The following is a 21,833-nucleotide window of genomic DNA, read 5'->3' as shown; positions in this document are numbered from 1 at the left end:
CAAATGTTTGCCTGATCTTCCAAAATATGATTTGTTTTACATGATGAGTGAGCAAGGGAGCCCAAATCCTTGACCAAAACTGCACAATTTGCTTGTTTGATTTACACCATTAATTTACAACATTTCATTAATAACTGGCCTTTTAACAAGGATAAACCAAGTCAGACAGTCACGTGTAGAATTTGAAAATTTCTGACTCCTAGTGGTAGCATGAAAACCGACACTATCAAACCAACTAGTGTAATTTGGACCAGCAACTGCAGCTTCATAACCCTAAGAGATCAAATAAGCCTTCAAGGGTTGCACTTCAAACGTTTTTATTGAGAATATGCTGCACATGTAGTGACGGATTCTACAACATCTTTTTGGTTTTTCCAGAGTTGTCCATACCGAGGAAGGATATTTCACAATCACCCGGTTTTTCTGAGCTGGACAGCCCAAAGTGGTCAGATCTTCACTCACTTCCCCCAATAGGAAGCAGGATTTCCTCCTGTCATCTCTTTCTACTAAACTCTAACATCAATGTACTCCTCACCCGACACCTCACAGACCTTCTGGGAGCTGCTGTCCCATGAAAACTCACACATCTGCAAAGTACCCCAAACCTTCTTTAATTCTAATTTAGTCTGGCACAGTAATTATAAAACCGGCACATTCCTGATGAGATGTGACTCTCTTAAATTACTGACACCTGACACAGTCTTGCTGAATGATATCTGCACAGATTTAGCACAGACTGAAGGGCTATTTATAATACATCAAAAAATCTCAGATAAAAGTAAGATATTGGAGGCTGCTTGGATAAATGAATTCCCAAAATTCATCATCCAGTTCCTGTTTTGCCTTTGACTTATTCAAAATAGATCTACTGTCCTACCCTGACACTCTGAGATTCCTTGAAGCTGTCACTGGTGACTTTCAGTTTCTTGTTTAAAAATGAGATGAGGCTGCTTGCTTTCAACTTCCTGTCCTCCTATCCTCTGCCAGATATTCTGTGGAAGCTCAGGGAAATTGGTGTTGTGTGACCAACCTTAGTCGCCCATGTGACAGGATATCCATCAGTGTGATTAAGGGGGGGAGCAGCGTGTCTCTGTCATTGTTGCTCTATGTCACACACCTTAGCACACGCCAGACCCCTTCTCTCATGACTCTCCCACAACCTCATCCACGACTGAGTGCAAACTAGACACTAAGGATAATGTTTCCCTGTTTAAACTTTGCTGTGGTCCTCTGTCTCCTGCAAGTCCTCATCATCACTGCCGACATAGGTACGTACCCGTGACGCATTTCTATCAGTTCAGCTTGGCTGTGAGCAAAATTATGAGCGTAGTCAGACTTTAAATTTATCTAAAATTGCCATTTGAGCTGTGCTGTTGAAGCTGTTCTCTTCTGCTCCAGACAGTGGCTCCTTCCTAATCTTCAATGAGAACCACAACAAGTGCATAAAGGTGGAGAGTGCCACGTCAGTTACGGTGACCCCTTGTGATCCTCATGCCAAGGAGCAGCAGTTCCGTTGGGCCTCTGAATCACGTATCCTCAGTCTCAAGCTCAAGCTCTGCCTGGGGGCCACAGAGATTAAAGACTGGGTGAAGGTGGTCCTCTTTGAATGTGATGAGAATAGTATCCTTCAACATTGGCAGTGCAAGAATGAAACCCTTTTTGGCCTAAAAGATGAGGACCTGCACTTAAACTGGGGCAACCGCAATGAGAGGAACATAATGATTTACAAAGGCTCAGGGCTCTGGAGTCGCTGGAGAATATTTGGCACCCGGGGTGATCTTTGTTCAAAGGGGTATCAAGGTAAGGATTGTGGGCGCATGATTGACTTTATGAAAGACAAAAACCCAATGGTTTATACTGCTGATTCTAAACTGGAATGAGCTGCAGTTTTTTGGGGTTTTTTTTTTAGTTTTTTGTTTGTTTTTAGAAAGCTTGGAGGGAAGTCCTGCCACAATGTTGTGTAGACTCTTCTCATGTGGAGACTGTTGTCAGGGATTTCATTTTTCAAGTAGGCCCTAAGAAAAAATACAATAATGTTGTGGTACTGATAAATGGCTGATGCTTATTTAGCTTAGTTGTAGTCTTCAGACTGGTGAAATTTTGCTGCCACAGTCTCTGTGATGCCTCACAAATAAATAAAATACAGCAAATCTGTGGTCTGACTGTTACACTTGAATTCATACATAATTTTCATGCATTCATACATAAATGAGGACACACAATCTACCTACAGCAGAGCATCTGTGTCAAGAGCAGGTTTCATAAAAGGCTTCAGTTTGGTGAGATGGGCGGTTTAATGGTTTTTTTATATTCCTGGTCAGAAATAAATCGGAAATGGTTCACTAGCCATTAGTTATGCTGCCCACGCACTTTTAACACCTCTGGGATGAACTGGAATGGTGAACTAGGCCTTGTCATCTAACATCACATAATGCTTTTCATGCTTTATTTTGCTAAACAAATTTTTGATAATCCTTCAATTTATGTTCTGTGTCTTCTCAGAGATTTTCACCATAGGGGGCAATGCCTTTGGAGGCCCTTGTCAGTTCCCGTTTAAGTTTGCGGAGAAGTGGTATGCTGAATGCACAAAGGACGGCCGCTCAGATGGACAACTGTGGTGTGCAACAGAAAGAGATTACGATAAACAGAAAAAGTGGGGCTTTTGTCCCACAAAATGTAAGTGCGAGAAACATATTCCATCCGTTACACATTTGTAAAATAAACTTTGTTTATATAGAATTTTAGATGCTTCACAAGAAAAGACATTTAAAAAACTGATGAAGAACAGGAGATAAAGGAGAACCTAACTTCACATCTCAGATAAAATAAAGCTGTCAAATGTGAAATTGCGAGCGTAAACGAAGTATCTTTAAACTAAGATTCATAAACACCTTCCTATAAAAGAAATAATAATCAGTATTCCCAAACAGACTGTGCACTGTGCAGAATTATCTTGTTTATCTGTAATTTCTCTAAATGCTATCACTGAAGAGGTCAGTGCTGACAGGTCTGGTTTCTGACCCCCTCCCCCCTTAGGTTCCCTAGCAGAACAACAGAACCACTTCCTCTCATGAGTTGTCAACACAGCACTGTCCTTGTTTTCCTCTTCTCACAAGCCTGTCTTTTCCATGATGCTGCTTTGATAGTGGGGCAGGAAAGGGACAGAAACAGAAAACAAGCTCACTTTTATGTTAGATTTTCTTGAAAGAAATAATCTTCAAAATGAATGTACTCCCTGTTTTTTTCCAGTTACCTTTGTCCATTCAGCTCAACAGGTATTTCACTACTTTTGCTTCGTGTAGTAATTAATTTCCCTCAGTTTCTTAAACTTTAGAGCTATGTGTCTCTCCCATAATGCAGCATCCTCAGGTTGGGACACTGACCCGGTCACAGGGGTTCAGTATCAGAGGAACGCACAGTCGGCGTTGACCTGGCATCAGGCCAGAACGATCTGCCAGCAGCAGGGAGCTGACCTCCTCAGCATTGTAGAACTGCATGAACAGTCGTACATCTCAGGTACAAAGTCAGCCTTCTGTCAGTTATCCATATGACACAGTTCATATTATGAGACAGTGATAGTAATGTATGGATTGGCACAGGCTTGACAAATACTCTGGGAACATCTCTGTGGATTGGACTCAACAGCTTGGATTTTGAGAGCGGATGGCAATGGAGTAACGGAGACCCGTTCAGATATTTAAACTGGTCCCCAGGTGAGTGAAAATAGGAGCAGGGTATTAATGTAATAAGAGTAAGCTTCTTAAATGACCAAATGAATCTATGACTACATATATATGACTGGACTAATAGTTTAAAATGCTCTCATGAATTATCAAGGATCTTTTACTTTCAAAACAAATGATACATGGATGGATGTTTCCCATAGGTCATCCCTCTTCAGAGCCAGGGCTTACCTGTGCAACCCTTAATGCTGGAAAAGCCTCAAAATGGGAGAGCAGCGCCTGCACCAAGAAACTTGGTTACATTTGTTGTAAAAAAAATACTACCAGTCTGCCTCCTGCACCAAGTAAAATAATATCATCATTCCAAATGATCAGAATGTGTTTTATTTATTTATTTGCATTGAGTCCTGATTCTCACCTCTTCTGGTCTCTGTCTATAGGCAAAGACCAGCCCAGCTTCTGTCCCAGTCACTGGGTTCCATATGCAGGAAACTGTTATTACCTGGAGAGGAATAAAAAGATGTGGAAAGATGCCTTGGCTGCATGTCACAAAGAGGGGGGAGATTTGGCCAGCATACACAATATAGAAGAGCAGAGCTTCATACTGTCTCAATCTGGATACTGTGAGTGTGCAGTGAGTCAGTTTTTACAAACAGTCCTCTATGCTAAAAGCAATGATTTTGGAATATTAATATGAAATCATGTTACATAAAATAACAAATAGTAAATACCCCAAATGTGTAAATAACTTGCAATATCCTGCAATTTTAAAGAAAATTTTCATTTTGGAGAAAATGCTTATTTGCTTTCTCGCTGAGAGTTAGATGAGGCCAAGAAACAGTACAGTACATCAACACCCGTAAAACCCCAGCGTGTTGTCTTTACATCTCGGTTTTTGTGGAGATGAAGCTAATGAAATACATTGTGTCTATTAGTGAGCTTGAAAGGTGTTGGTAGGTGGATTTTAGTTATTTAGTCATAGTCAGATCAGGGCTAGCTTTTTCCCTTTTTTTTCTCCAGTCTTTGTGCTTATCTACACTAATTGGGTGCTGGCTGCACAATCCTCTTATCTGTCTCTTTGCAAGAAAACTAATAAGCATATCTCCTAAAATGTCTGATAAAGTGTACTCTATGACCACATTAACATCTACATGTACATTTAAAACACTCAGTGCCAACAGATGTGCTCTGGATTGGCTTGAATGATCAGAAGAACCAGATGCTGTTTGAGTGGTCTGATCACTCCCACGTTACCTTCACCCAGTGGCAGACTGGTGAGCCATCTCATGTCACCAGCTTCCAGGAAGACTGCGTCCTCATCCGGGGAAAAGTAAAACCTGTCTAAATACAGATGAGACACGTCAATTTTTGTTGATGACTGCAGTGATAATACAAGTGGTGCTGTTCTTGTTTTCTGTATGTGGCCCATACAGGATGCGAGGTGGGCTGACCACATGTGTGAGAAGACATATGGATACATCTGTAAGAAGAAGGCCTCCATTAAACCAAGTGAAGACAGCCAAGAAGAAGCCAACCCAGGATGCAAGCTTGTGAGTGATGCTGTTTCCTATAAATAATGAGTATAATTACACCCCAAAGCCTTACAGCGTTCTTTATCATCCCAAGGGCTCGCTCCGGTTTGGTCTTTACTGTTACAACATTGGATCTGAGAAAAAAACTTTTGATGACGCAAAGCAGGCATGCTCAGAGGCTGATGCTAACCTGGTGGATGTGACTGACAGGTAAAATATTGTCTTATTTCAGTTCTCTGAAAGTATTTTTAATCACATTGATTAGTTTAAGTCTTAAAACAGGGGTTGAATGCTATCATAAGTTTAAGTATTGATTCTGAATGCATTTTTCAAGCTGGGAATAATTTGTGTTTTTAAACTTGTTATTATTATTATTACTTATTATTGCTCATTTTCCTCTTCTTATACGTTTTCATGCAGATATGAAAATGCCTTCTTGGTCAGTATGGTGGGTTTGAGACCAGAGAAGTATTTCTGGACAGGTCTTTCCAACACAGAAGACAGAAACACTTTCAAGTGGACCACCAGAAGAAAAGTCACATTCACTAATTTCAATGTGGGCATGCCAGGTACAGAATACTTTCCTTTAGCTGTGCTTCCTAACCATTTTCATATTGTCTGTTGTTATATGTACTGAGTAAGTATGAATTACATCTAGATAGGATATGAGGTACTTGGTAGCAATGGTGCTTTATGAAGAGTAAAATCAAATTTGTCAGTCGATCGATCATTTTGGACAAGACTGAAAGAACCACTGGATTGATTCTCCTTGGGATGAATTGTTATTATTTTGATGACCCCTTAATCTTTCATTGCTATCATGAGGTGAAAATTTTAATTCGTCCAGTACTTTGGTTTATGATCAAATACCTGCGACATTAATGTCATTTCCCATCAACCTCAGCTGTAGTGGTTAATGATAATTAGCAAACGCTGGCATGCAAACATGCTAAACTAAGATGGTGAACATGATGAAGATTATATCTGCAAATATCACCATGTTAGTGTTGTCACTGAGAGCATGTTGGCATGCTGACCTCAGCGCTTAGTTAGAAACACCTCTGTGCCCCAGACTCAGAGAACATTAGCAGTAGACTTTTAGTTATTTTTCATTGTATCTTTGTCTTCTATTATCTTTTCTTCACCCACAGTCAGTCTCTGTAATGCATTGCCGTAATCTTTACATCTTCAAGCTCAGTTTATTTTGGTGTGTTTCCTAAAAGACAGAAAACAAGGATGTGTTGCGATGACAACTGGGGTGTTTGCTGGATTATGGGATGTCGTCGACTGCAGCAATAAGGAGAAGTATATCTGCAAGAAACCAGCAGAGGGAGTACACGTGACAACAGCTCCACCCACCACACCAGTCATGAACTGTGCGTCTGGGTGGACCCCTGTTGCCAAAAGGAACGCCTGCTTCAAAGTAGGAGGACAAACTGAACCAATCTGTGAGATCTGTGCAATTGCTTGAAACTCATATTCCCATATTTTTCTTTTTATTCCTTAAAAAGCTTTACAAAAAATCTCAGGGCCTCAAGAAGACTTGGCAAGAAGCGCGGGACTTCTGCAAGGCCATTGGTGGGGATCTGATGAGTGTACACAGCGCGCAGGACCTGACCAACGTCCCGTATGTTAGCTTGACACCTGTCAGAATTTGTATTATGCTATTCAACCATTCAGGTATTCAGTACTGGTGTTTTCTGTTGTCATAAAGGTTTCATTCCTCTGACCCAGCCTGGATTGGCTTCAAACTGGGTACCAAAGGTTTTGTCTGGAGTGATGGCTCGCCCGTATGTAGCACTTTATTGTTGTCATAAAAAGCTTTACTCAGTGTCATTCTCAACCTGGGTCTAATTATGTGTATTTCCAAAACTTGTGGGTTAGTCTGACTATGAGAACTGGGGCTTTGGTGAACCAAACAACCACAATGATGTCGAACACTGTACAGAAGTCCATTCGTACTATGGACGCTACTGGAATGATCGTCACTGTGAGTCCTACGGTAACTGGATCTGCCAGATACGCAAAGGTAACACCAACCAGTCTTATCATGTAGCTTCAGTTTCTATAAAGCATTTATGTGATGTGAGATTTGAGCTTTTCTCTGCTGTTAAGACTCTTCCTTCATGGTTCTTGTACTTTCAGGTGTGACTCCCAAACGTGAGCCTGTTAAAGCTGAAACAGGTAAGTTTCGGCATTGACCTAACCTCAAAACAGACCCTATATATCTCTGTAGTGAAGCTAGTGGCATGACTGTAGGGATTTCAAATTTGGTCCACCCTTCGGTTAGTTAAATACCTCAACAACTGTAAGATGGGTTGAAATTTTGCACAATCATTTATGGTTCCTGGATGATAAGCCTAACAATATCTATGATTTTGGTGCTTTATGACTACATACTTGCTAAGCTAATATTCCCATAAATGCTCAGGTGTACTTTGTGTTTAATGCTAATTCGCAAATGTTAAGAAGGTGAATACAGTAAATACTGTATCTCATATAAGCATATATACAGTATAACATCATATCAGCACAGTAGCATTGTCACACGTGCACATTGGCATGCTGACCTTAGCATTTAGCCTACAGAACAGCTGTCTGGAGTAGCCTACAGACTCTCAGAGCCATTTGTGTGTCTGCAGACTCTTGGCCTTGTTTTCCATCATTACCTAACACTGCATCTGTGGACATACAGTATGATTGCACTTTTGTTCCATTTACAGTATACAACACCACAGACGATGGCTGGATTATATACAATGACACACAGTATTTCATCAATACTGATGCCCTTGATATGGAAAATGCTAGAGCCTTTTGCAGAAAGAACTTTGGTGACCTTGTTGTCATCACGGGGGAGAGTGAAAGGAGGTTCCTTTGGAAACAGGCAAGAAATTCTTAAGTTTATAATGACAACACATTGTATGTCCTAAAAAAATATGATATTTTGTGGTACTGTAGTACTGAAAACCATACATACAACAGTTGTTTTTTTAATCATAATGTACTTAACCATTATGTTCCAACAGATATCAAGAGGCACAGAAGGGCAGTACTTCATTGGCATGACAGTGAATTTGGATAAATCCTTTAGGTAAGTCAAACTGCACTGTTTAGGTGCAATGCTGGGTATATTGGTTACTTTATACTAGCCATCCATCAAAGTGTGTTCAGGAATCTGAAACACCATTAAAGATGTTGATTTTTTTATTATTATCATTATTATTTTTACTTTTCTGTCTTGCTAATTAAGTTTTCTTAATTTTCAGCTGGGTTGATGGCACCCCTGTCGTTTACACTGCATGGGAAAAGAATGAGCCCAACTTTGCTAATAATGATGAAAACTGTGTGACGATATACAGGAGCATGGGTCAGCCACACCATATTGCGCTTGTTTCATAAATATTACCTTACCTAACTTAACCCAACCTAATAATTAATTTCTTTTCATTATTTATTCTCAGGGTACTGGAATGACCTTAACTGTGGCATGGAGCTACCTTCTATTTGCAAAAGAAGCAACAATTTTGTCAATGCAACAATGGTCCCCACTGTTGTTCCTACAGGAGGATGTGCACCAGAGTGGCTATTGTTCCAAGGAAAGGTAATGATAAATAACTGCATACAACACAGTTCACTCCAAATGTTGAAACTCTACATAAAACACATGTCTTTTCTCAAAACAAATGTTTCTCCTACTTTCAAGATGCGATTTAAACTGTTTGTTCTGGTAAAATATCTATTCCCATTTTTTCCAACCTGGATTGCCTATTGTCCCTTTGCTTGTTATTGTTGTTATTATTGTTATTCCACACACAGTGCAAATGTTCTCTTGTTTATGCAGTGCTACAAAATTGTGGAGAATGACAAGAAGAACTGGCAGGACGCCAGGACATACTGCATAAACCAGGGAGGAAATCTGATTTCTATCCTCAATGAGAGAGAGCAAGGTGAGCAGTATGAGAAACACATTCACAAACCACTTTCCTTTGTGATTGCTTGTAAAGGCTACACTTCACTGCTATGCTGCTGTGCTACTGCAACGAATTGCTACGTAAATAAAAAACAATTTTAAGTACTAATACAACAAATGTTTCTTCGTCTCTAGCATTCCTAACTACACAGATGCTAAAATACAACACAGATTTGTGGATTGGCATGAATGACGTCAACTGGGAGATGCACTTTGTGTGGACGGATGGAAAAGGCATTGTATACACCAATTGGGCCAAAGGGCATCCAGCATCAGTCCCTGATGGACGTTACGCATTTGCGGATGAGGTCATTTTAAGTTCAATTTCTATATCCAAATCTGTTACTACTTGAACAGAAACATGAAATAAGAATGAATTAAAAAACTACTTCTGTCTCGAGACAACCTGTCACCCCTGCCATAGAACCTTGTTCTTCTTAACCTCAGATATTTTAAGTTACAGTATTGACGGAGCATAATAAACACATGAAAACACATATATTGTCGTATATTGTCATTAAAGAAGAAAAAACTGTATGCAAAAGTGCTCAGAATGGTACAATCATAGGGAACTAATGTACCTTTTTCTGTCTAACAGTTGTTTGATTGTGTGATTATGGTGGGCAGCGTCTCCAAAATATCAGGATATTGGAAAGTAGAAGACTGCCACTCAAAACATGGCTTCATCTGTAAAAGAAACATTGGTGAGTAAAATATTAGCAAGGCCATATTATTAAAAGTGATACAGAGAGTGTTTGTGAGCTGAATGTTTTTTGGTGTTTCTTGTTAACAAAGATTCTCAGATTGTCATCCCACCCACAACTGTGTCACCAAAGGCTTTCTACAAACTTGGCAATGACTCTTATAAATTGGTGACCGAGAAGATGAAATGGGACGAGGCGAGGAGGCAATGCCAAGCAGATGATGGAGATCTGGCCAGTATCCTGAATCCTGCAAGCCAGGCATACATCACCTTGCAGATTTCCAAACACAATGAACCTGTGTGGATTGGACTCAACAGCAATGTGGTAAAGGGCCTTCCTGTTATTTCATACCACTAATTCAAATAGGGTTTCAAACTGAGACTGGGTCAGTATAAACTTCCACAAATGTAAGTGAAGATTTTGTTTTTCACAGACTGGTGGACGGTTCAAGTGGGTTGATAACTGGCAACTGTTTTACACCAAATGGGGCACCAATGAGCCTAAAAACAATTATGGCTGCGTGTATATGGACAAGGACAGTAAATGGAAGACTGCTACATGTAACAACACCTACTATTCCCTTTGCAAGAGGTCACCAGGTCAGACAATCCCTTTGTTATTTCTCTTGTACAATATATGGCATGTAACCAAACACCGTTGATGATTGGCCGTGCAATTTCCTGTCTCTTTTTCAGACATAGCTCCAACTGAGCCCCCACAACTACCTGGAAACTGTCCAGAACCAAAGAAGCGAAAGCCCTGGATACCTTTCAGAGGTCATTGTTATTCTTTCCTCAACGCAAAGGTGGACAACTGGGCCCATGCTTCAGTTGAATGTCTGAAAATGGGTATGCTTTGAATGATTTGTATTAATAAGTTAGAATACGTGTGTGTGTGTGTAAAATCTCAGTAGTACGCTATTGTGTCTGTGTTCATCAGGGGCTTCTCTGGTGAGTGTTGAAGACCCTCAGGAGAGCCTATTCATTCAACAGAACCTGGAGCTTCTACAGGATGGTGCCAAGTCCTTCTGGATTGGCCTCTACAAGACTCATGAAGGTGAGTAGGTATCACTGAACTAAAAATCAAAAACACGAAAGGCCATTTGCATTGAAATTACAAGAAAGACACAGACAAGCTAAAGTTCACTGTGTCCGAGTGTTCTGCTTTGGTCATTAAAGTTATGACTTCCCTTGTTTCAGGTGAGTGGATGTGGATCGATAACAGTGCTGTGGATTACACCAACTGGAAAACAGGGATGCCAAAGTCAGATTCATGTGTTGACATCAATGCTGAAACTGGACAGTGGAGTACAAGTAGCTGCAGCAGATATAGATCTTACATCTGTAAAACCGCCAAAGGTAAGCTTAACCAGCTGTTATGCAGTTTTAACTTGACCTGTCTGTCACTTATATTGAGTATATATTGTCCTTTTTCCAGTTATTACACCTACAGAAAAGGAACCATCTGTTGGTAAGTTATTTTATCTAAAATATATCTTGTACTGAAAATGATCTTTCAAATTTTAAAACAAAAGTTGTTTCACTGCCAATATTTCGGTATGTTTTCCCTTCGCAGCCCATGTCGTTGAAGAAACTTCTCATGGGTCTGCTGGCATCACTGTGGCTGTAGTACTAGTCATAATTGCCATAGGTGGACTTTGTGCCTTCCTCCTCTTTCGTAAACGGATACCCACCCCTGTGTTGGGAGAAAGCACCTTTGACAACAAGTTATACTTCACCAATCCCCTCCGATCGCATGTAGACACAAAGGGTCTGGTATCCAACATAGAGCAGAATGAACAAGCATAAAAGACACGAGAACAGTAGTAATTAGCGCAATGAAATGATATGATTTTCATCTTGTTTACATTCTTTGTTTTGGATCACATTACCGGGGAAGTGATTCTCCATCAAACCCTGTAATGTTTTTCTATATAAAGAGAACTGGGTTAAAGATAATGATTCATAATTATTATATAATAATTCATACAAGCACTGCACTGCACTAGGCCAGTTAGGGACAAAATAATATAAGTGAACAAGCTGTAACAAAATTTACACAATTATGTGATAAATGTGATAAATGTTTTTTTACCAATCAGTATAACCAAGAGTATTTGTAGATCAGACACCACTTAAAAATCAAGAGGGGTGAAGAAGCTTTGTTAAAGAAATTAGCCATAGTCAACTGGGTTTCTTCTCCATGGGCTAATCCATGGCTTATAAGATTGTAAATAGATACTCAATAAAAGGAATGAAATAAACAAAACTGAACTGTCCTCTTTTTTTTTCTTTCTTTCTTTTTTTTTTTTGCTTTTCTTCTTAAACAAAAACACAACAAAACAAGAGCAAAATGTTCAATGGACATAAATTAAACTAGGCTAAATGCTAAATGTCAAAGATACAATGCTGATGTTTAGCTGGTATAATGTTCACTGCCTTAGTTTACCTTGTCAGGTGCCGTGTGTCACAGCCATGTCAACATTAATTAACTAGCACTAAACATGGAGCACAGCTGTATCACTGTATTTGGTCATTGATATAAATAGTCTTCAAAAGAAAATGAATGTTTGGACCAAATTCCATGACAATCTATTCAATAGTTGCTACTGTATTTCACACTGAACCAAAATGTGAATCTCATTGTGGCTTTACAGGAAAAGTTAGAACATGCTAAAAGTCATGAGCATATGCCATCTAGGCATAAAATGTGGCCTTAATCCATTAGGGAGATGTCAACATATTTCAAAATTTGAGGTGCTAGTGGTCAGGGGAGTGGTCACAGCAGTCTGATGAAATATATCAGTCTGGACCAAAATAATGAACCAGCTGACTAACCACCCAAGTAAAGAACCAATGCTGAAAATCCCAGAGCAAAAGGCAGCTAGCATGGCTATACATTTCAAATAAAGCAATATTTAAAGACAAAAAAAAAAAAAAATTAAAATAAATAAATAAAGTCCACTGATCAAACACTTTGAGAAATTCTTGAGCAAAACTAATTAGCTCGATTCTTCTATGATTTATTAATACTATTACAGGATCATCTAAGGTGATTACAGGATACTTTGATGAGTTCTTTTTCAGATGTATTTTCACTGCTGCCTGTCAAGCTCCTAAATGGATGCTTGCTCCCTGCCAGCAACTGTGGAAACTTTAACCATCCAATGCTGCTTCTTCTTGTTTGTTATCAATGAGGGAGGAAATTGTTATGTGATTGTTACTTTATTAACCTTAGCACACTTTAATGATTAGACATGAAGCCTACAGCTCACTGTTGACTGAAAACTGTACATGAATGTTTCCTTCTTTGAATTTTTCTGTGACTCTTTGTCCTCTAAATTACTGCTGATACAGGCACAAACCAGCTTTTGATGGAATAAGAGCGTGAACTGAATCCTATTGATGAAAGTGATACATATAAGTCAGAATATTATAAGTCAGCTATACATAAAAAGTCATTTTTGCTTGTGAAAATATGCACTTGTAAATACTTACTGCTTCATGAAGGAAAGATGATTCGATCTGTTACCAGCTTAGCAGAAAAGTAAAATATTAAGGCATCTGTAATTCTGTTTTTCTAGGTGATTTTTATTTAAAATCAAAATTGAATAATGCGGACTCTGTTGGATGTCAGTCTTTCCGTCACTTCTACAGTGGCAGGCCACCCCCATCAGGCAGCTTTCTCCATGGCAACCACAGCCCTCTGAGGCTGTCGCAGCTAATCCTCAGGGGCTTACCCAACTCTTACTTCTTATAAGAGGGTTTTACCAACAACGCCAATGCCCAGGAATTCTCCCCAAACAAGCGCCAGATCATCTGTTTATCCAACTGGAAGAGGAAAACAAACCTAGTTAGAGCAGCTGAGAGGAGCAGAGGGGAGAACGGTAGGCCCGGTTCATCTGGTAAGCTTTTTCAGTTACTCTGTCTCAGGTATTGCTGCAGCTTTTGTCCTCTTATTGCTCGATCGGTTTGACCTGCAGGCTGCACATTGTGGGAGGATGTTGGAAAGTGTTGCGAGTGAGCTCGGCATGTTTTGCACTGTGTGTTTGATCCTCGATGACTCAGAGATCATACAGAATAAAAAACCCTTTGATTTGAATGTCCCCTGTGTTTTATGTATGAGGGGGCTCATAGACAAGACCCTGCATGCACACACTCACATACACCATCCCCTGTCTTGTTCTTGAACAGATGATGCTATTAAATAAGAAACTGGTTGAAAACTGACAGTTATGAAAACATTCAGACTGTCTTAAACTAAGTTACAAACTGAAAAGGTGCAACGTTTCCAGTGAGCTCTGTGCCAGTGACGACAACGTTAAGAGAACTCCTGTGTTTTAGATTTGGATCTCTGCCTGAGTGAGAGCTTTGCGTTAATTATAGCTTTTCAATAGTCCCTAGTTTTTCTCAGTACTAATTATTTTCTTTACTGTCTCCCCCTTCCTGCCCCCTTCTCCCTGCCCCTCTGCTCTCTCACTTGCCTGCACTAATCCTTTTGTTGTGGATCGAGGGGCCCAGACTTTGGCTGATCGTTCGACACTGTAAAGGCTGGTTCAGCTGAGGGGTGCCCACGAGTCCTCCTGTCCTCCACCAGATCAGACGTACCTTTTACTGACGCCTCCCAAAGCTCTTCTTCCCTAGAAGCTTTCTCATACACCTTGATTCCAACTTCTCTCTCACTTTGCTTATTTGTTTTCTCTCCTTCATCTCCTTGTCAAGCCCGAAGCTAGTCCTGGGGGCTTGAGGGAGTTGGACGGCCTCGGTAGGAACATGCACTTCAGCAGCAGTGCCCTCGCTTTGATGGTGCTGTGTCTTTGTCTGCTGGGGAGGGTGCTGGAGGTCAAAGGGCAGGAGCGGGGGTACCTGCAGGAGGCTATCAGGGACTTGGACCTGCCCCTGGGTACAGACAATGAGCCACAACTCCAGAAGAAGCACATTGGTATCCTGATCGCCAAGCTCCTCCAGGCGGTGCACTGTGCAGAGCAGATTGGCACATCTCAGGATGTCTGTGAAAAGGTAAGGTCTATACCTGTTTAAAATGTCATCAAACAACTATCACTAGATGATGACCAACTTTTGGATCCATAAGCTAAGTCCCCTCTATGTTATTTGTCCCATCCCTGCCAGCTTATTCCAAGAAATGCACTTGTTATGGCTGGAATGTGAGTGAATGTGGGGACTTAAGTCCTCGACCTCTATGGGGCATTCATGCTGAGTGGCTTCAGACATCCCTCAGTGTGACATCATAAACTGCATGGAGTAGAGTTAGAGGCACTTCACATGTCTGTACACACAGGCTAACAATGCAATTACTTGTGTGTGAAGCCTTGAAAGTGAGATTTGAAAATGTTGTCTGTTCTCTCGCTGAATGGTGCTTTACCCACTCTTCAAAGTTACTATGTTTTTGAGATGGACTAATCTGGATTGTGTTCCACTCACCAAAACATAAACATCAGCACAAACTTTTTTGGAAAAGCAGAGTACTGTGTGGAGAAAATAGGCCTCTTCGCATGTAAACCTTAGGTTAACATTCACAGCAGCTGTATTGTTTTTCTTTTTTGCAACTTTGTGTCCTTCCACATTTGTGTTCTTTTTGCAGTGCCTGACACCAGATGTAGCTCTCTCTGTGCTGGAGGATGATGGGAAGGGTTACCTCACTAAGGAGGACTACCAGCGGGTCTCCACTGTTCTGCTGTACTACATAATTAACTTGCAAGACCTGTGTGTGTCAAATGCTGCCTCCATGTCCTCCCTTAACTCATCTTCCTCCTCCTCGTTCGGGAACTATCAGTTCTATCTTCTGGCCCTCACCAACCGACAGCCAGCTGAGGACAGCAGCTTCCTATCAGCCAATGAAACCGAAAGCATTCTCCAACTCATCTACCAGCACTACCACCCCACCTATCAAGATACCTCATCTGATTTACAAGTAAGAAACATTTATCTGCGATATCCACCTTGGTTTGACAGGTGCACCTCCAGATATGAGCATGTCACCTTTGATCCCACAGTGTATTGATGCCGCTGGCCTCTTTGAAGAGGTTAACGTGCAAGAAAATCCAGGTGCTGATGCCTCTTCCGTGCCCAAACTGGCTGCAGCCATCATCAGCCATATTCTGCAGGGCCACTGTTTCAGAAGGAGGGACCTCCCATCTGCTGCTTTCTTTACTGACTACATCTTTCAATCTCTAAATTGCACGAGTAACCTGCAGATGACGGGTAAATTCACAAGCACAGCTGTCCCATTTAAATAGACTCAACATTTGCTTTTTATGTAAGGTACTGATATAGTTAAGATAGGGGCTGTAAGACCACAAATGTCAACTGCATAAAGCCAGAGGGAACGTCACAGTCAGGTGGTCCATTATCATCACAAAAATATTGATTATAACAGTTTTAACTCTTCTGTCATCAATGAGTCATCGTGTGTCAAAGAGCAACTAACCCTTTTCAAAGATCTACATTAATCTGGGTTTTTAAAGAGGGGAGGTTCCATATGCGTCGAATACGTTTTCATGCTGCTGAAAAGAAAGTACAGCCATCTTCTACATGGTAAAGGGTCAAATTCATTATTAAATACAGGCTGTCTGCAGATTCATTCAAAATCTTTAGTATTGTGTTTAATTTTAATCCTGGTTGCAACCATTAATTATCAGCCATCTGAATTCATTTCTTTCTCTGAAATTGTTCTTTAGCTCAATTTTTCATCCCTTCCATGTGAAGTTGTATTTTTGTCAAACTTGAAAACAACTGAATCTGACCTGGTGCAGTTTCATTAAGCAGTGATTTCTTTGCCTAGATTTAGAGGAGTTGCTTCACCAGCTGGGAGTGGGACAGGAAGGTGCAACACATCATCACAACAGGAAGAGGCGGAGCATCACAGGGAGTTCACACAAAGAGGCTGGGCATTCGGTGGATGGTTGCAATCATGAAACTGAAAGAATAAGCCCAGATTGGGCACAGGTGAGGCTGAGGCAAATGTTTGAATTAAAAGAGAATATTCTGTAGTGAGAATCACAAAAGGCGTGTTAGCGCTGCTGTAAACTGCAGCATGCAGGTACTGTGAGGCTTGATTTGAAGAGCCTCCTCCTCATCCACAAATCTGTCTTTTCCTTTGAATCTAATCAGGTATGTTTTTCAGCCAATCAGCTGGTGGATATTTTTGCTCTGAATCCTCATTTGCCAATTTCCAAGGAGCACTTCAGAAAAATTTGTCCCGCCATTATTCAGCAGTTGCTAGGCAATGCCTGTGAGTCCAGAGAGCAAAACAGAAGAGGATCTCTACCCACTGCTCTCGAGAGTAAGTCATTTTACCTCATGAGTCCCTCTACAGCCTAAAGTCACCAATAAATATAATTAGCTATTGATTTTTGACTTCTTTTGTTTTTACCATATTGATGAGGAAATTCATTCAGGAAAATCATATTTTTTTCAACTTTAGGGCACCAGTTAAATTACAAAATCAGAACAAATCACCAAATTGATTAAGTTTACCTTAATTCTGGGAATGTGAACCACTTAATATGTGATTAGAGTTATTCTAGGGTTATTCCCTAACCCTAACCCTAAAATGGAGGAAGCACACTTTGGTTATGAAATCATGTTTTACTTTGGTTCTTTTGGTTTAATTTAATCCAAATATTATAAAATACAAAAAAGACTAAATAACTAAATGGATAAGCGCAGGCTCATCCCCAATAAGAGCTACAAATACTGTGCTAAGTACAACAGATCTTCAGAGTGGGGTTCATCTTTATTTTAGTTTGTGTCATGATCAGCCAGAATCGATAATCTTAATATTCGTGTCTAAACTGGAAACACTCTCCTCCCTGCAGAGTATGGTTACAGCACGGCTGCTGTCCTGCTCATCACGGTGGGCTCAATGCTCGGTATCTGCCTGATCTTCTTTAACTCCTGCCAGGAAACCTACACACTCATCCTGCAGCTGTTTGTGGGCCTGGCAGTGGGAACCCTCTCAGGAGATGCACTCCTGCACCTCATACCGCAGGTAGATCACACACAGCCACTGCACCTTCCTCTGTAAATGTCAAGTGCCGTACATGTTTAAAGATGTGCTCTGGTGAGTCTAAATTAAATGTCTAATAGTTTTCCTCTTTGTCTCCTTTGGAGATCTTAGACCTTCACCACCATGATTCTCACAGTCTTGATGAGGAACACAACGCAGAAGGAAATGAATATCTGTGGAGGATTTTGGGGATGATTGCAGGGATCTACAGCTTTTTCCTCATTGAAAGAATCTTTTCCTTTTTGGTCCCTTCTCATGGCCATGTAAGACTTCTCTTTTTGGTAATCCTTATTAATTTAACAACACAAATATCATACAGAAGACTGCAGCAAAATACTGAAATAATAGTATGTCAGAGGGGAAGCGGATTGTCAAGGGGATTTTGAACTTGGAGAGAACTTGGAGTTTTCCATGAACAAGCAAGTTTGTGCCCAGTGTGAACTTTTGCAGAGCTGATTGTTGAGGTGTTAACAGCAGTCTCATGACTTTCTTTTGTTTGTAGGGGCATTCTGGTGACCTTCCCTTAGAGCTCAACTGCAATGGTCAGAGGGGCAAGTCCATCTCCACCATACAGCTGGTGAGTCTCATCACCACCCGCACTTAACTATGAAGAAAACCTGATTCCAGACATCACTCCTGCCATTATCTTGAGACGAGATGCAAGGCATTTCCTGGTACTTGAAGTGATTTTATCCTAAAATAAAAAATACATATTTTACCCCTTACCTGCCTTGCTATTTATCCATCTAGGCTCTTTTGGTGTGAGTTGCAAAGTTTTGGATATTGGCTGTAGAGATATATGCCCCTTTGTGAAATAACAGAACTAAATGGCATTTTGCTTGCTTCTGGTGCTCCAGATGCCAAAAAAAAAAATCCCAACAAAAAAATCAAAAAACATTTGAACAATTCAAAAGCAATTTCTCTTTCCAGAAATCATGACCCAGTTACTCATGCTAATCCACAGAGCTCACAAAGAGCAGTTTCATGTAGGAACTATTTTCTTTCTAGTAGTCCTGTAATTGTAGAGGATTAATTCTGGTCTCTTTTCTTTTGGGTCAAGCTTACGTCACAAGATTTTCACAAATGTCAGAAACAAAAGTTTATTCCTACTTTGTGCAGCAAAGATTACATTTATCCAAAAAAAGATAAGAAGCAGCTATGGAAACAGCTAACATGTTAAATAAATATTGCATTTACTGTGCTGCACCACTTTAGAGTTATTAAGTTCAGGATGGTTTAATCTCTCTACTGATGCTTCCCTCCCACAGCACTCCTCCACCACTGATGCACGTTATAAACTGGGGTTCTGCTAGAGGGCACTAGTCAATTACAGCACAATTATATATATATCTCATTTGCATATAAACCGGCTACAACAGCATAAAACAGATGTGACAATGGCAAAAATCAATCAAATCATCCACACAAAAACACACACTGGAGATCAGAGACAGTATGAATCCACTGAATCCATGTTCACGTTTTAAAAAAAAATGAAATTCACTTAAATCAATTTTCCTGTGCTGCTCTTATATAAGAGGTGATGAAAGATGGTGTGGGAGGGAGTAAAGGAACAGGACATGTAGGATGTTGAAGAATGAGAAATACTGAATCATTCAGAAGGCACTTCATGCTTGTTTTGAAGCATGTATAGCTGAATACATGCTTCAAAACTAAACATTTTGGACACAGAGACAAGTCATTCATGCAGAAAGTGCCAGACTGCAGACTTTTATGACTACTCTTGTTGCATTGACGAATATGTCTCATTTAGCTCCTTTCATTAGACTGGCCTTAATTTCTCAAATTAGAATCAAAGGTTTAGAAAGTTTCTACTTCTGCACTATAAATAACTTTCTGTTTCCTGCAGGGGCCGGTGGATGACTTGGAATGTCCTGAAGTGTCTCCTGAACCCACAGACACAAGGAGGCCTTCACATCAGAGTAAGCTCCATCAATATGAGCTGCAGAACACACTTCAGTTTGATGTACTTTGTAATTAATTGCCTGGCATGACAGATTAATTGTCATGGTCTGAGGATGAGCTGTAGCGACACAGGGCCCCTTTGTCTTCCCAGGGCAGGGGCTTCCTCTCCTGGCAGTGATGGTAATCGTCGGAGACAGCCTTCATAACTTTGCCGATGGCCTAGTTGTTGGGGCGGCTTTCTCCTCTTCAGCTGAGACTGGTATGGCAACCACTGTGGCCATCCTGTGCCACGAGATCCCGCACGAGATGGGTGAGAGGTCACAGTTTGGGAATGGGTTTGTTGTTGTTTTTTTTGCTAAACTCAGGAAACATGCTGCTTGATTGATGAATTATCTTCTCTGTTATCTTCTCTGCTTTCTGTCTTAAAGGGGACTTTGCAGTATTGCTCAGCTCCGGGCTCTCAGTTAAGACTGCCATGCTAATGAACTTTCTCAGTGCTCTGACAGCCTTCCTGGGCCTCTACATTGGACTATTTGTGTCCTCAGACATGGAAGTGCAGCAGTGGATCTTCGCCGTCACTGCTGGGATTTTTCTCTACTTGTCACTGGTAGAAATGGTAAATAATCATTGATAAAGCTGGGGTTGAGAAGTTATTTTAGAAGCATTTTGTTGTCATATTTGTAGGCCCTACATACAGTGTCCTGCTGATATGAAAACTCCCCACACATTACATTTCGTATATTTATTGTCACAATAACCTTGCACTAACGGTGATCTGAGCCCACAGGACAAGTTTCAGTTTCCCATCTATTTGAGTCAGTTATTGCAACTGAATGACCCCTGAAAAAGTCAAGAAATAAGTAAGCAGAAAAATGTTTGCGTTACTGCAACTCCAAATCTTAGTACTACAAGTACAAACCTGAGTGAAATAATAAGTTAAAGAAGTGAAGTACCACTCATGAACTCACGATTGATTTTGGTGATTTCATGCCATTTTTTGACAATAACAAAAAGTCAGAATAATCAGAACAATCAGTCAGAAAAAACAACCAGCATTTCTATCAAAACTGTTCATATTTTATTTTTACTTTTCATTTCTTTCCTTTTTCTTCAGCTTCCAGAGATGAACCGAGTGAAGACCGACAGACCGGGTCTCATGTTTCTCCTACAGAACCTCGGCCTGTTGATGGGTTGGGCTTGTCTCCTGCTCCTGGCTCTCTTTGAACACGAACTCAAACTGTAAATGCAGAGCACGCGACGCATGCGCAAAGTCAGGACAAAAACATTTTCTAGTGCTTATTTTTTTTCATTATTATTTTAATTGACTTGTTTATCATCTCCTGCTAATTACACACCCAAGTGTAAACCAGAATGCAACCAGAATATTTTAAGAAGTCAGAATTGGTCAACGAGTGAGTATTTACGATGTTGTAGTCACTGCAGTGAATGATAAATATACATCAGCTGTATGAATCCTCTCTTTTTTATAATTTGACCTATTTTTGTATGTTAGTTATCATGGATGGCAGCATTTGGACACTAAATAGCTAAAACTCTAATGCATCACGTACAACTGTGCTTATCTGTTGTTCTGTGAAATATTTACATAGCCTCAAAAACTGATCATTCGATTTTGAATAAATTTCTCACCAGCAAAATATGAAGTATTGTAAATCTACCTGTTGTTTGTAATTTATGTTGGTCGGCTTTATACAGAGAGGGGAACGTGTACTTTAAAATGTCATGTAGTCCACATATGATGATGTTGTTGATTTTCTACACTGTCTTATGTTTATAAGTCGCAGGCTCCGCCATGTGCTGTGGCAACTCCGCCGCTCGTGTGCTGAGGTCTGTCTGGCCGCGATAGGCTTTGTGTGAACTCCTGTGGCTGCTGTCTGAATGCTCGAACGCAACATGATGTGCGTTTCCATGTAAAAGTCGCACACTGAAGGTTTTCGTTCCAGTTAAACGGACACCAAGGTGATTC

The 21,833-nt window shown here is 40.4% G+C and overlaps 2 protein-coding genes across 10 annotated transcripts; both read left to right on the top strand.

Annotated features, from left to right (window-relative positions):
* The first annotated feature begins 1,089 nt into the window (after positions 1 to 1,089).
* Positions 1,090 to 12,165, top strand: mrc1a (mannose receptor, C type 1a). The gene is made up of 30 exons (XM_046371912.1): positions 1,090 to 1,268; positions 1,399 to 1,800; positions 2,503 to 2,676; positions 3,361 to 3,516; positions 3,600 to 3,713; positions 3,887 to 4,027; positions 4,124 to 4,306; positions 4,856 to 5,013; positions 5,117 to 5,233; positions 5,310 to 5,425; positions 5,636 to 5,784; positions 6,439 to 6,638; positions 6,727 to 6,842; positions 6,930 to 7,005; positions 7,100 to 7,244; positions 7,361 to 7,399; positions 7,939 to 8,102; positions 8,245 to 8,309; positions 8,485 to 8,585; positions 8,680 to 8,819; positions 9,060 to 9,165; positions 9,324 to 9,496; positions 9,787 to 9,892; positions 9,984 to 10,216; positions 10,326 to 10,491; positions 10,588 to 10,740; positions 10,832 to 10,948; positions 11,092 to 11,250; positions 11,330 to 11,362; positions 11,468 to 12,165. The coding sequence occupies exons 1-30, from the start codon at positions 1,199 to 1,201 to the stop codon at positions 11,698 to 11,700; spliced, it is 4,305 nt and encodes a 1,434-aa protein (XP_046227868.1). The 5' UTR covers positions 1,090 to 1,198; the 3' UTR covers positions 11,701 to 12,165.
* A 102-nt stretch (positions 12,166 to 12,267) lies between these two features.
* On the top strand, positions 12,268 to 21,566 carry LOC124049919 (zinc transporter ZIP12-like). Of its 9 annotated transcripts, XM_046372034.1 has the most exons (13): positions 12,268 to 13,796; positions 14,614 to 14,910; positions 15,494 to 15,823; positions 15,906 to 16,113; positions 16,694 to 16,857; positions 17,023 to 17,194; positions 17,730 to 17,902; positions 18,025 to 18,183; positions 18,423 to 18,497; positions 19,791 to 19,863; positions 19,998 to 20,156; positions 20,275 to 20,462; positions 20,961 to 21,566. In XM_046372034.1, exons 2-13 carry the CDS (start codon positions 14,665 to 14,667, stop codon positions 21,087 to 21,089), a joined length of 2,076 nt encoding a protein of 691 aa, XP_046227990.1. In that variant the 5' UTR covers positions 12,268 to 13,796; positions 14,614 to 14,664; the 3' UTR covers positions 21,090 to 21,566. The 9 variants fall into 9 exon arrangements, with proteins under 9 accessions (XP_046227990.1, XP_046227991.1, XP_046227992.1 ...); XM_046372035.1 differs by lacking the exon at positions 12,268 to 13,796 and having other exon boundaries at positions 14,034 to 14,910; positions 17,125 to 17,194; XM_046372036.1 differs by lacking the exons at positions 12,268 to 13,796; positions 14,614 to 14,910; positions 15,494 to 15,823; positions 15,906 to 16,113 and having other exon boundaries at positions 16,720 to 16,857; positions 17,816 to 17,902.
* The last annotated feature ends 267 nt before the right edge of the window (positions 21,567 to 21,833 follow it).

The sequence above is a fragment of the Scatophagus argus genome, chromosome 18, assembly GCF_020382885.2.
Source record: "Scatophagus argus isolate fScaArg1 chromosome 18, fScaArg1.pri, whole genome shotgun sequence".
NCBI classification, from domain to species: domain Eukaryota; kingdom Metazoa; phylum Chordata; class Actinopteri; family Scatophagidae; genus Scatophagus; species Scatophagus argus.
The sequence above is the reverse complement of the archived record's forward strand: the minus strand, read 5'-3'. Positions and strand labels throughout refer to the sequence as shown.

Coding starts and splice junctions, on each gene's coding strand:
- mrc1a (XM_046371912.1), top strand. CDS start 1,199: ATGTTTCCCTGTTTAAACTTTGCTGTGGTCCTCTGTCTCCTGCAAGTC. Junction 9,166..9,323: donor CCTCAATGAGAGAGAGCAAG/GTGAGCAGTATG, acceptor CTTCGTCTCTAG/CATTCCTAACTACACAGATG. Junction 11,363..11,467: donor AGAAAAGGAACCATCTGTTG/GTAAGTTATTTT, acceptor TTCCCTTCGCAG/CCCATGTCGTTGAAGAAACT.
- LOC124049919 (XM_046372034.1), top strand. CDS start 14,665: ATGCACTTCAGCAGCAGTGCCCTCGCTTTGATGGTGCTGTGTCTTTGT. Junction 16,114..16,693: donor GAGTAACCTGCAGATGACGG/GTAAATTCACAA, acceptor TTCTTTGCCTAG/ATTTAGAGGAGTTGCTTCAC. Junction 18,184..18,422: donor TGGTCCCTTCTCATGGCCAT/GTAAGACTTCTC, acceptor TTTTGTTTGTAG/GGGCATTCTGGTGACCTTCC.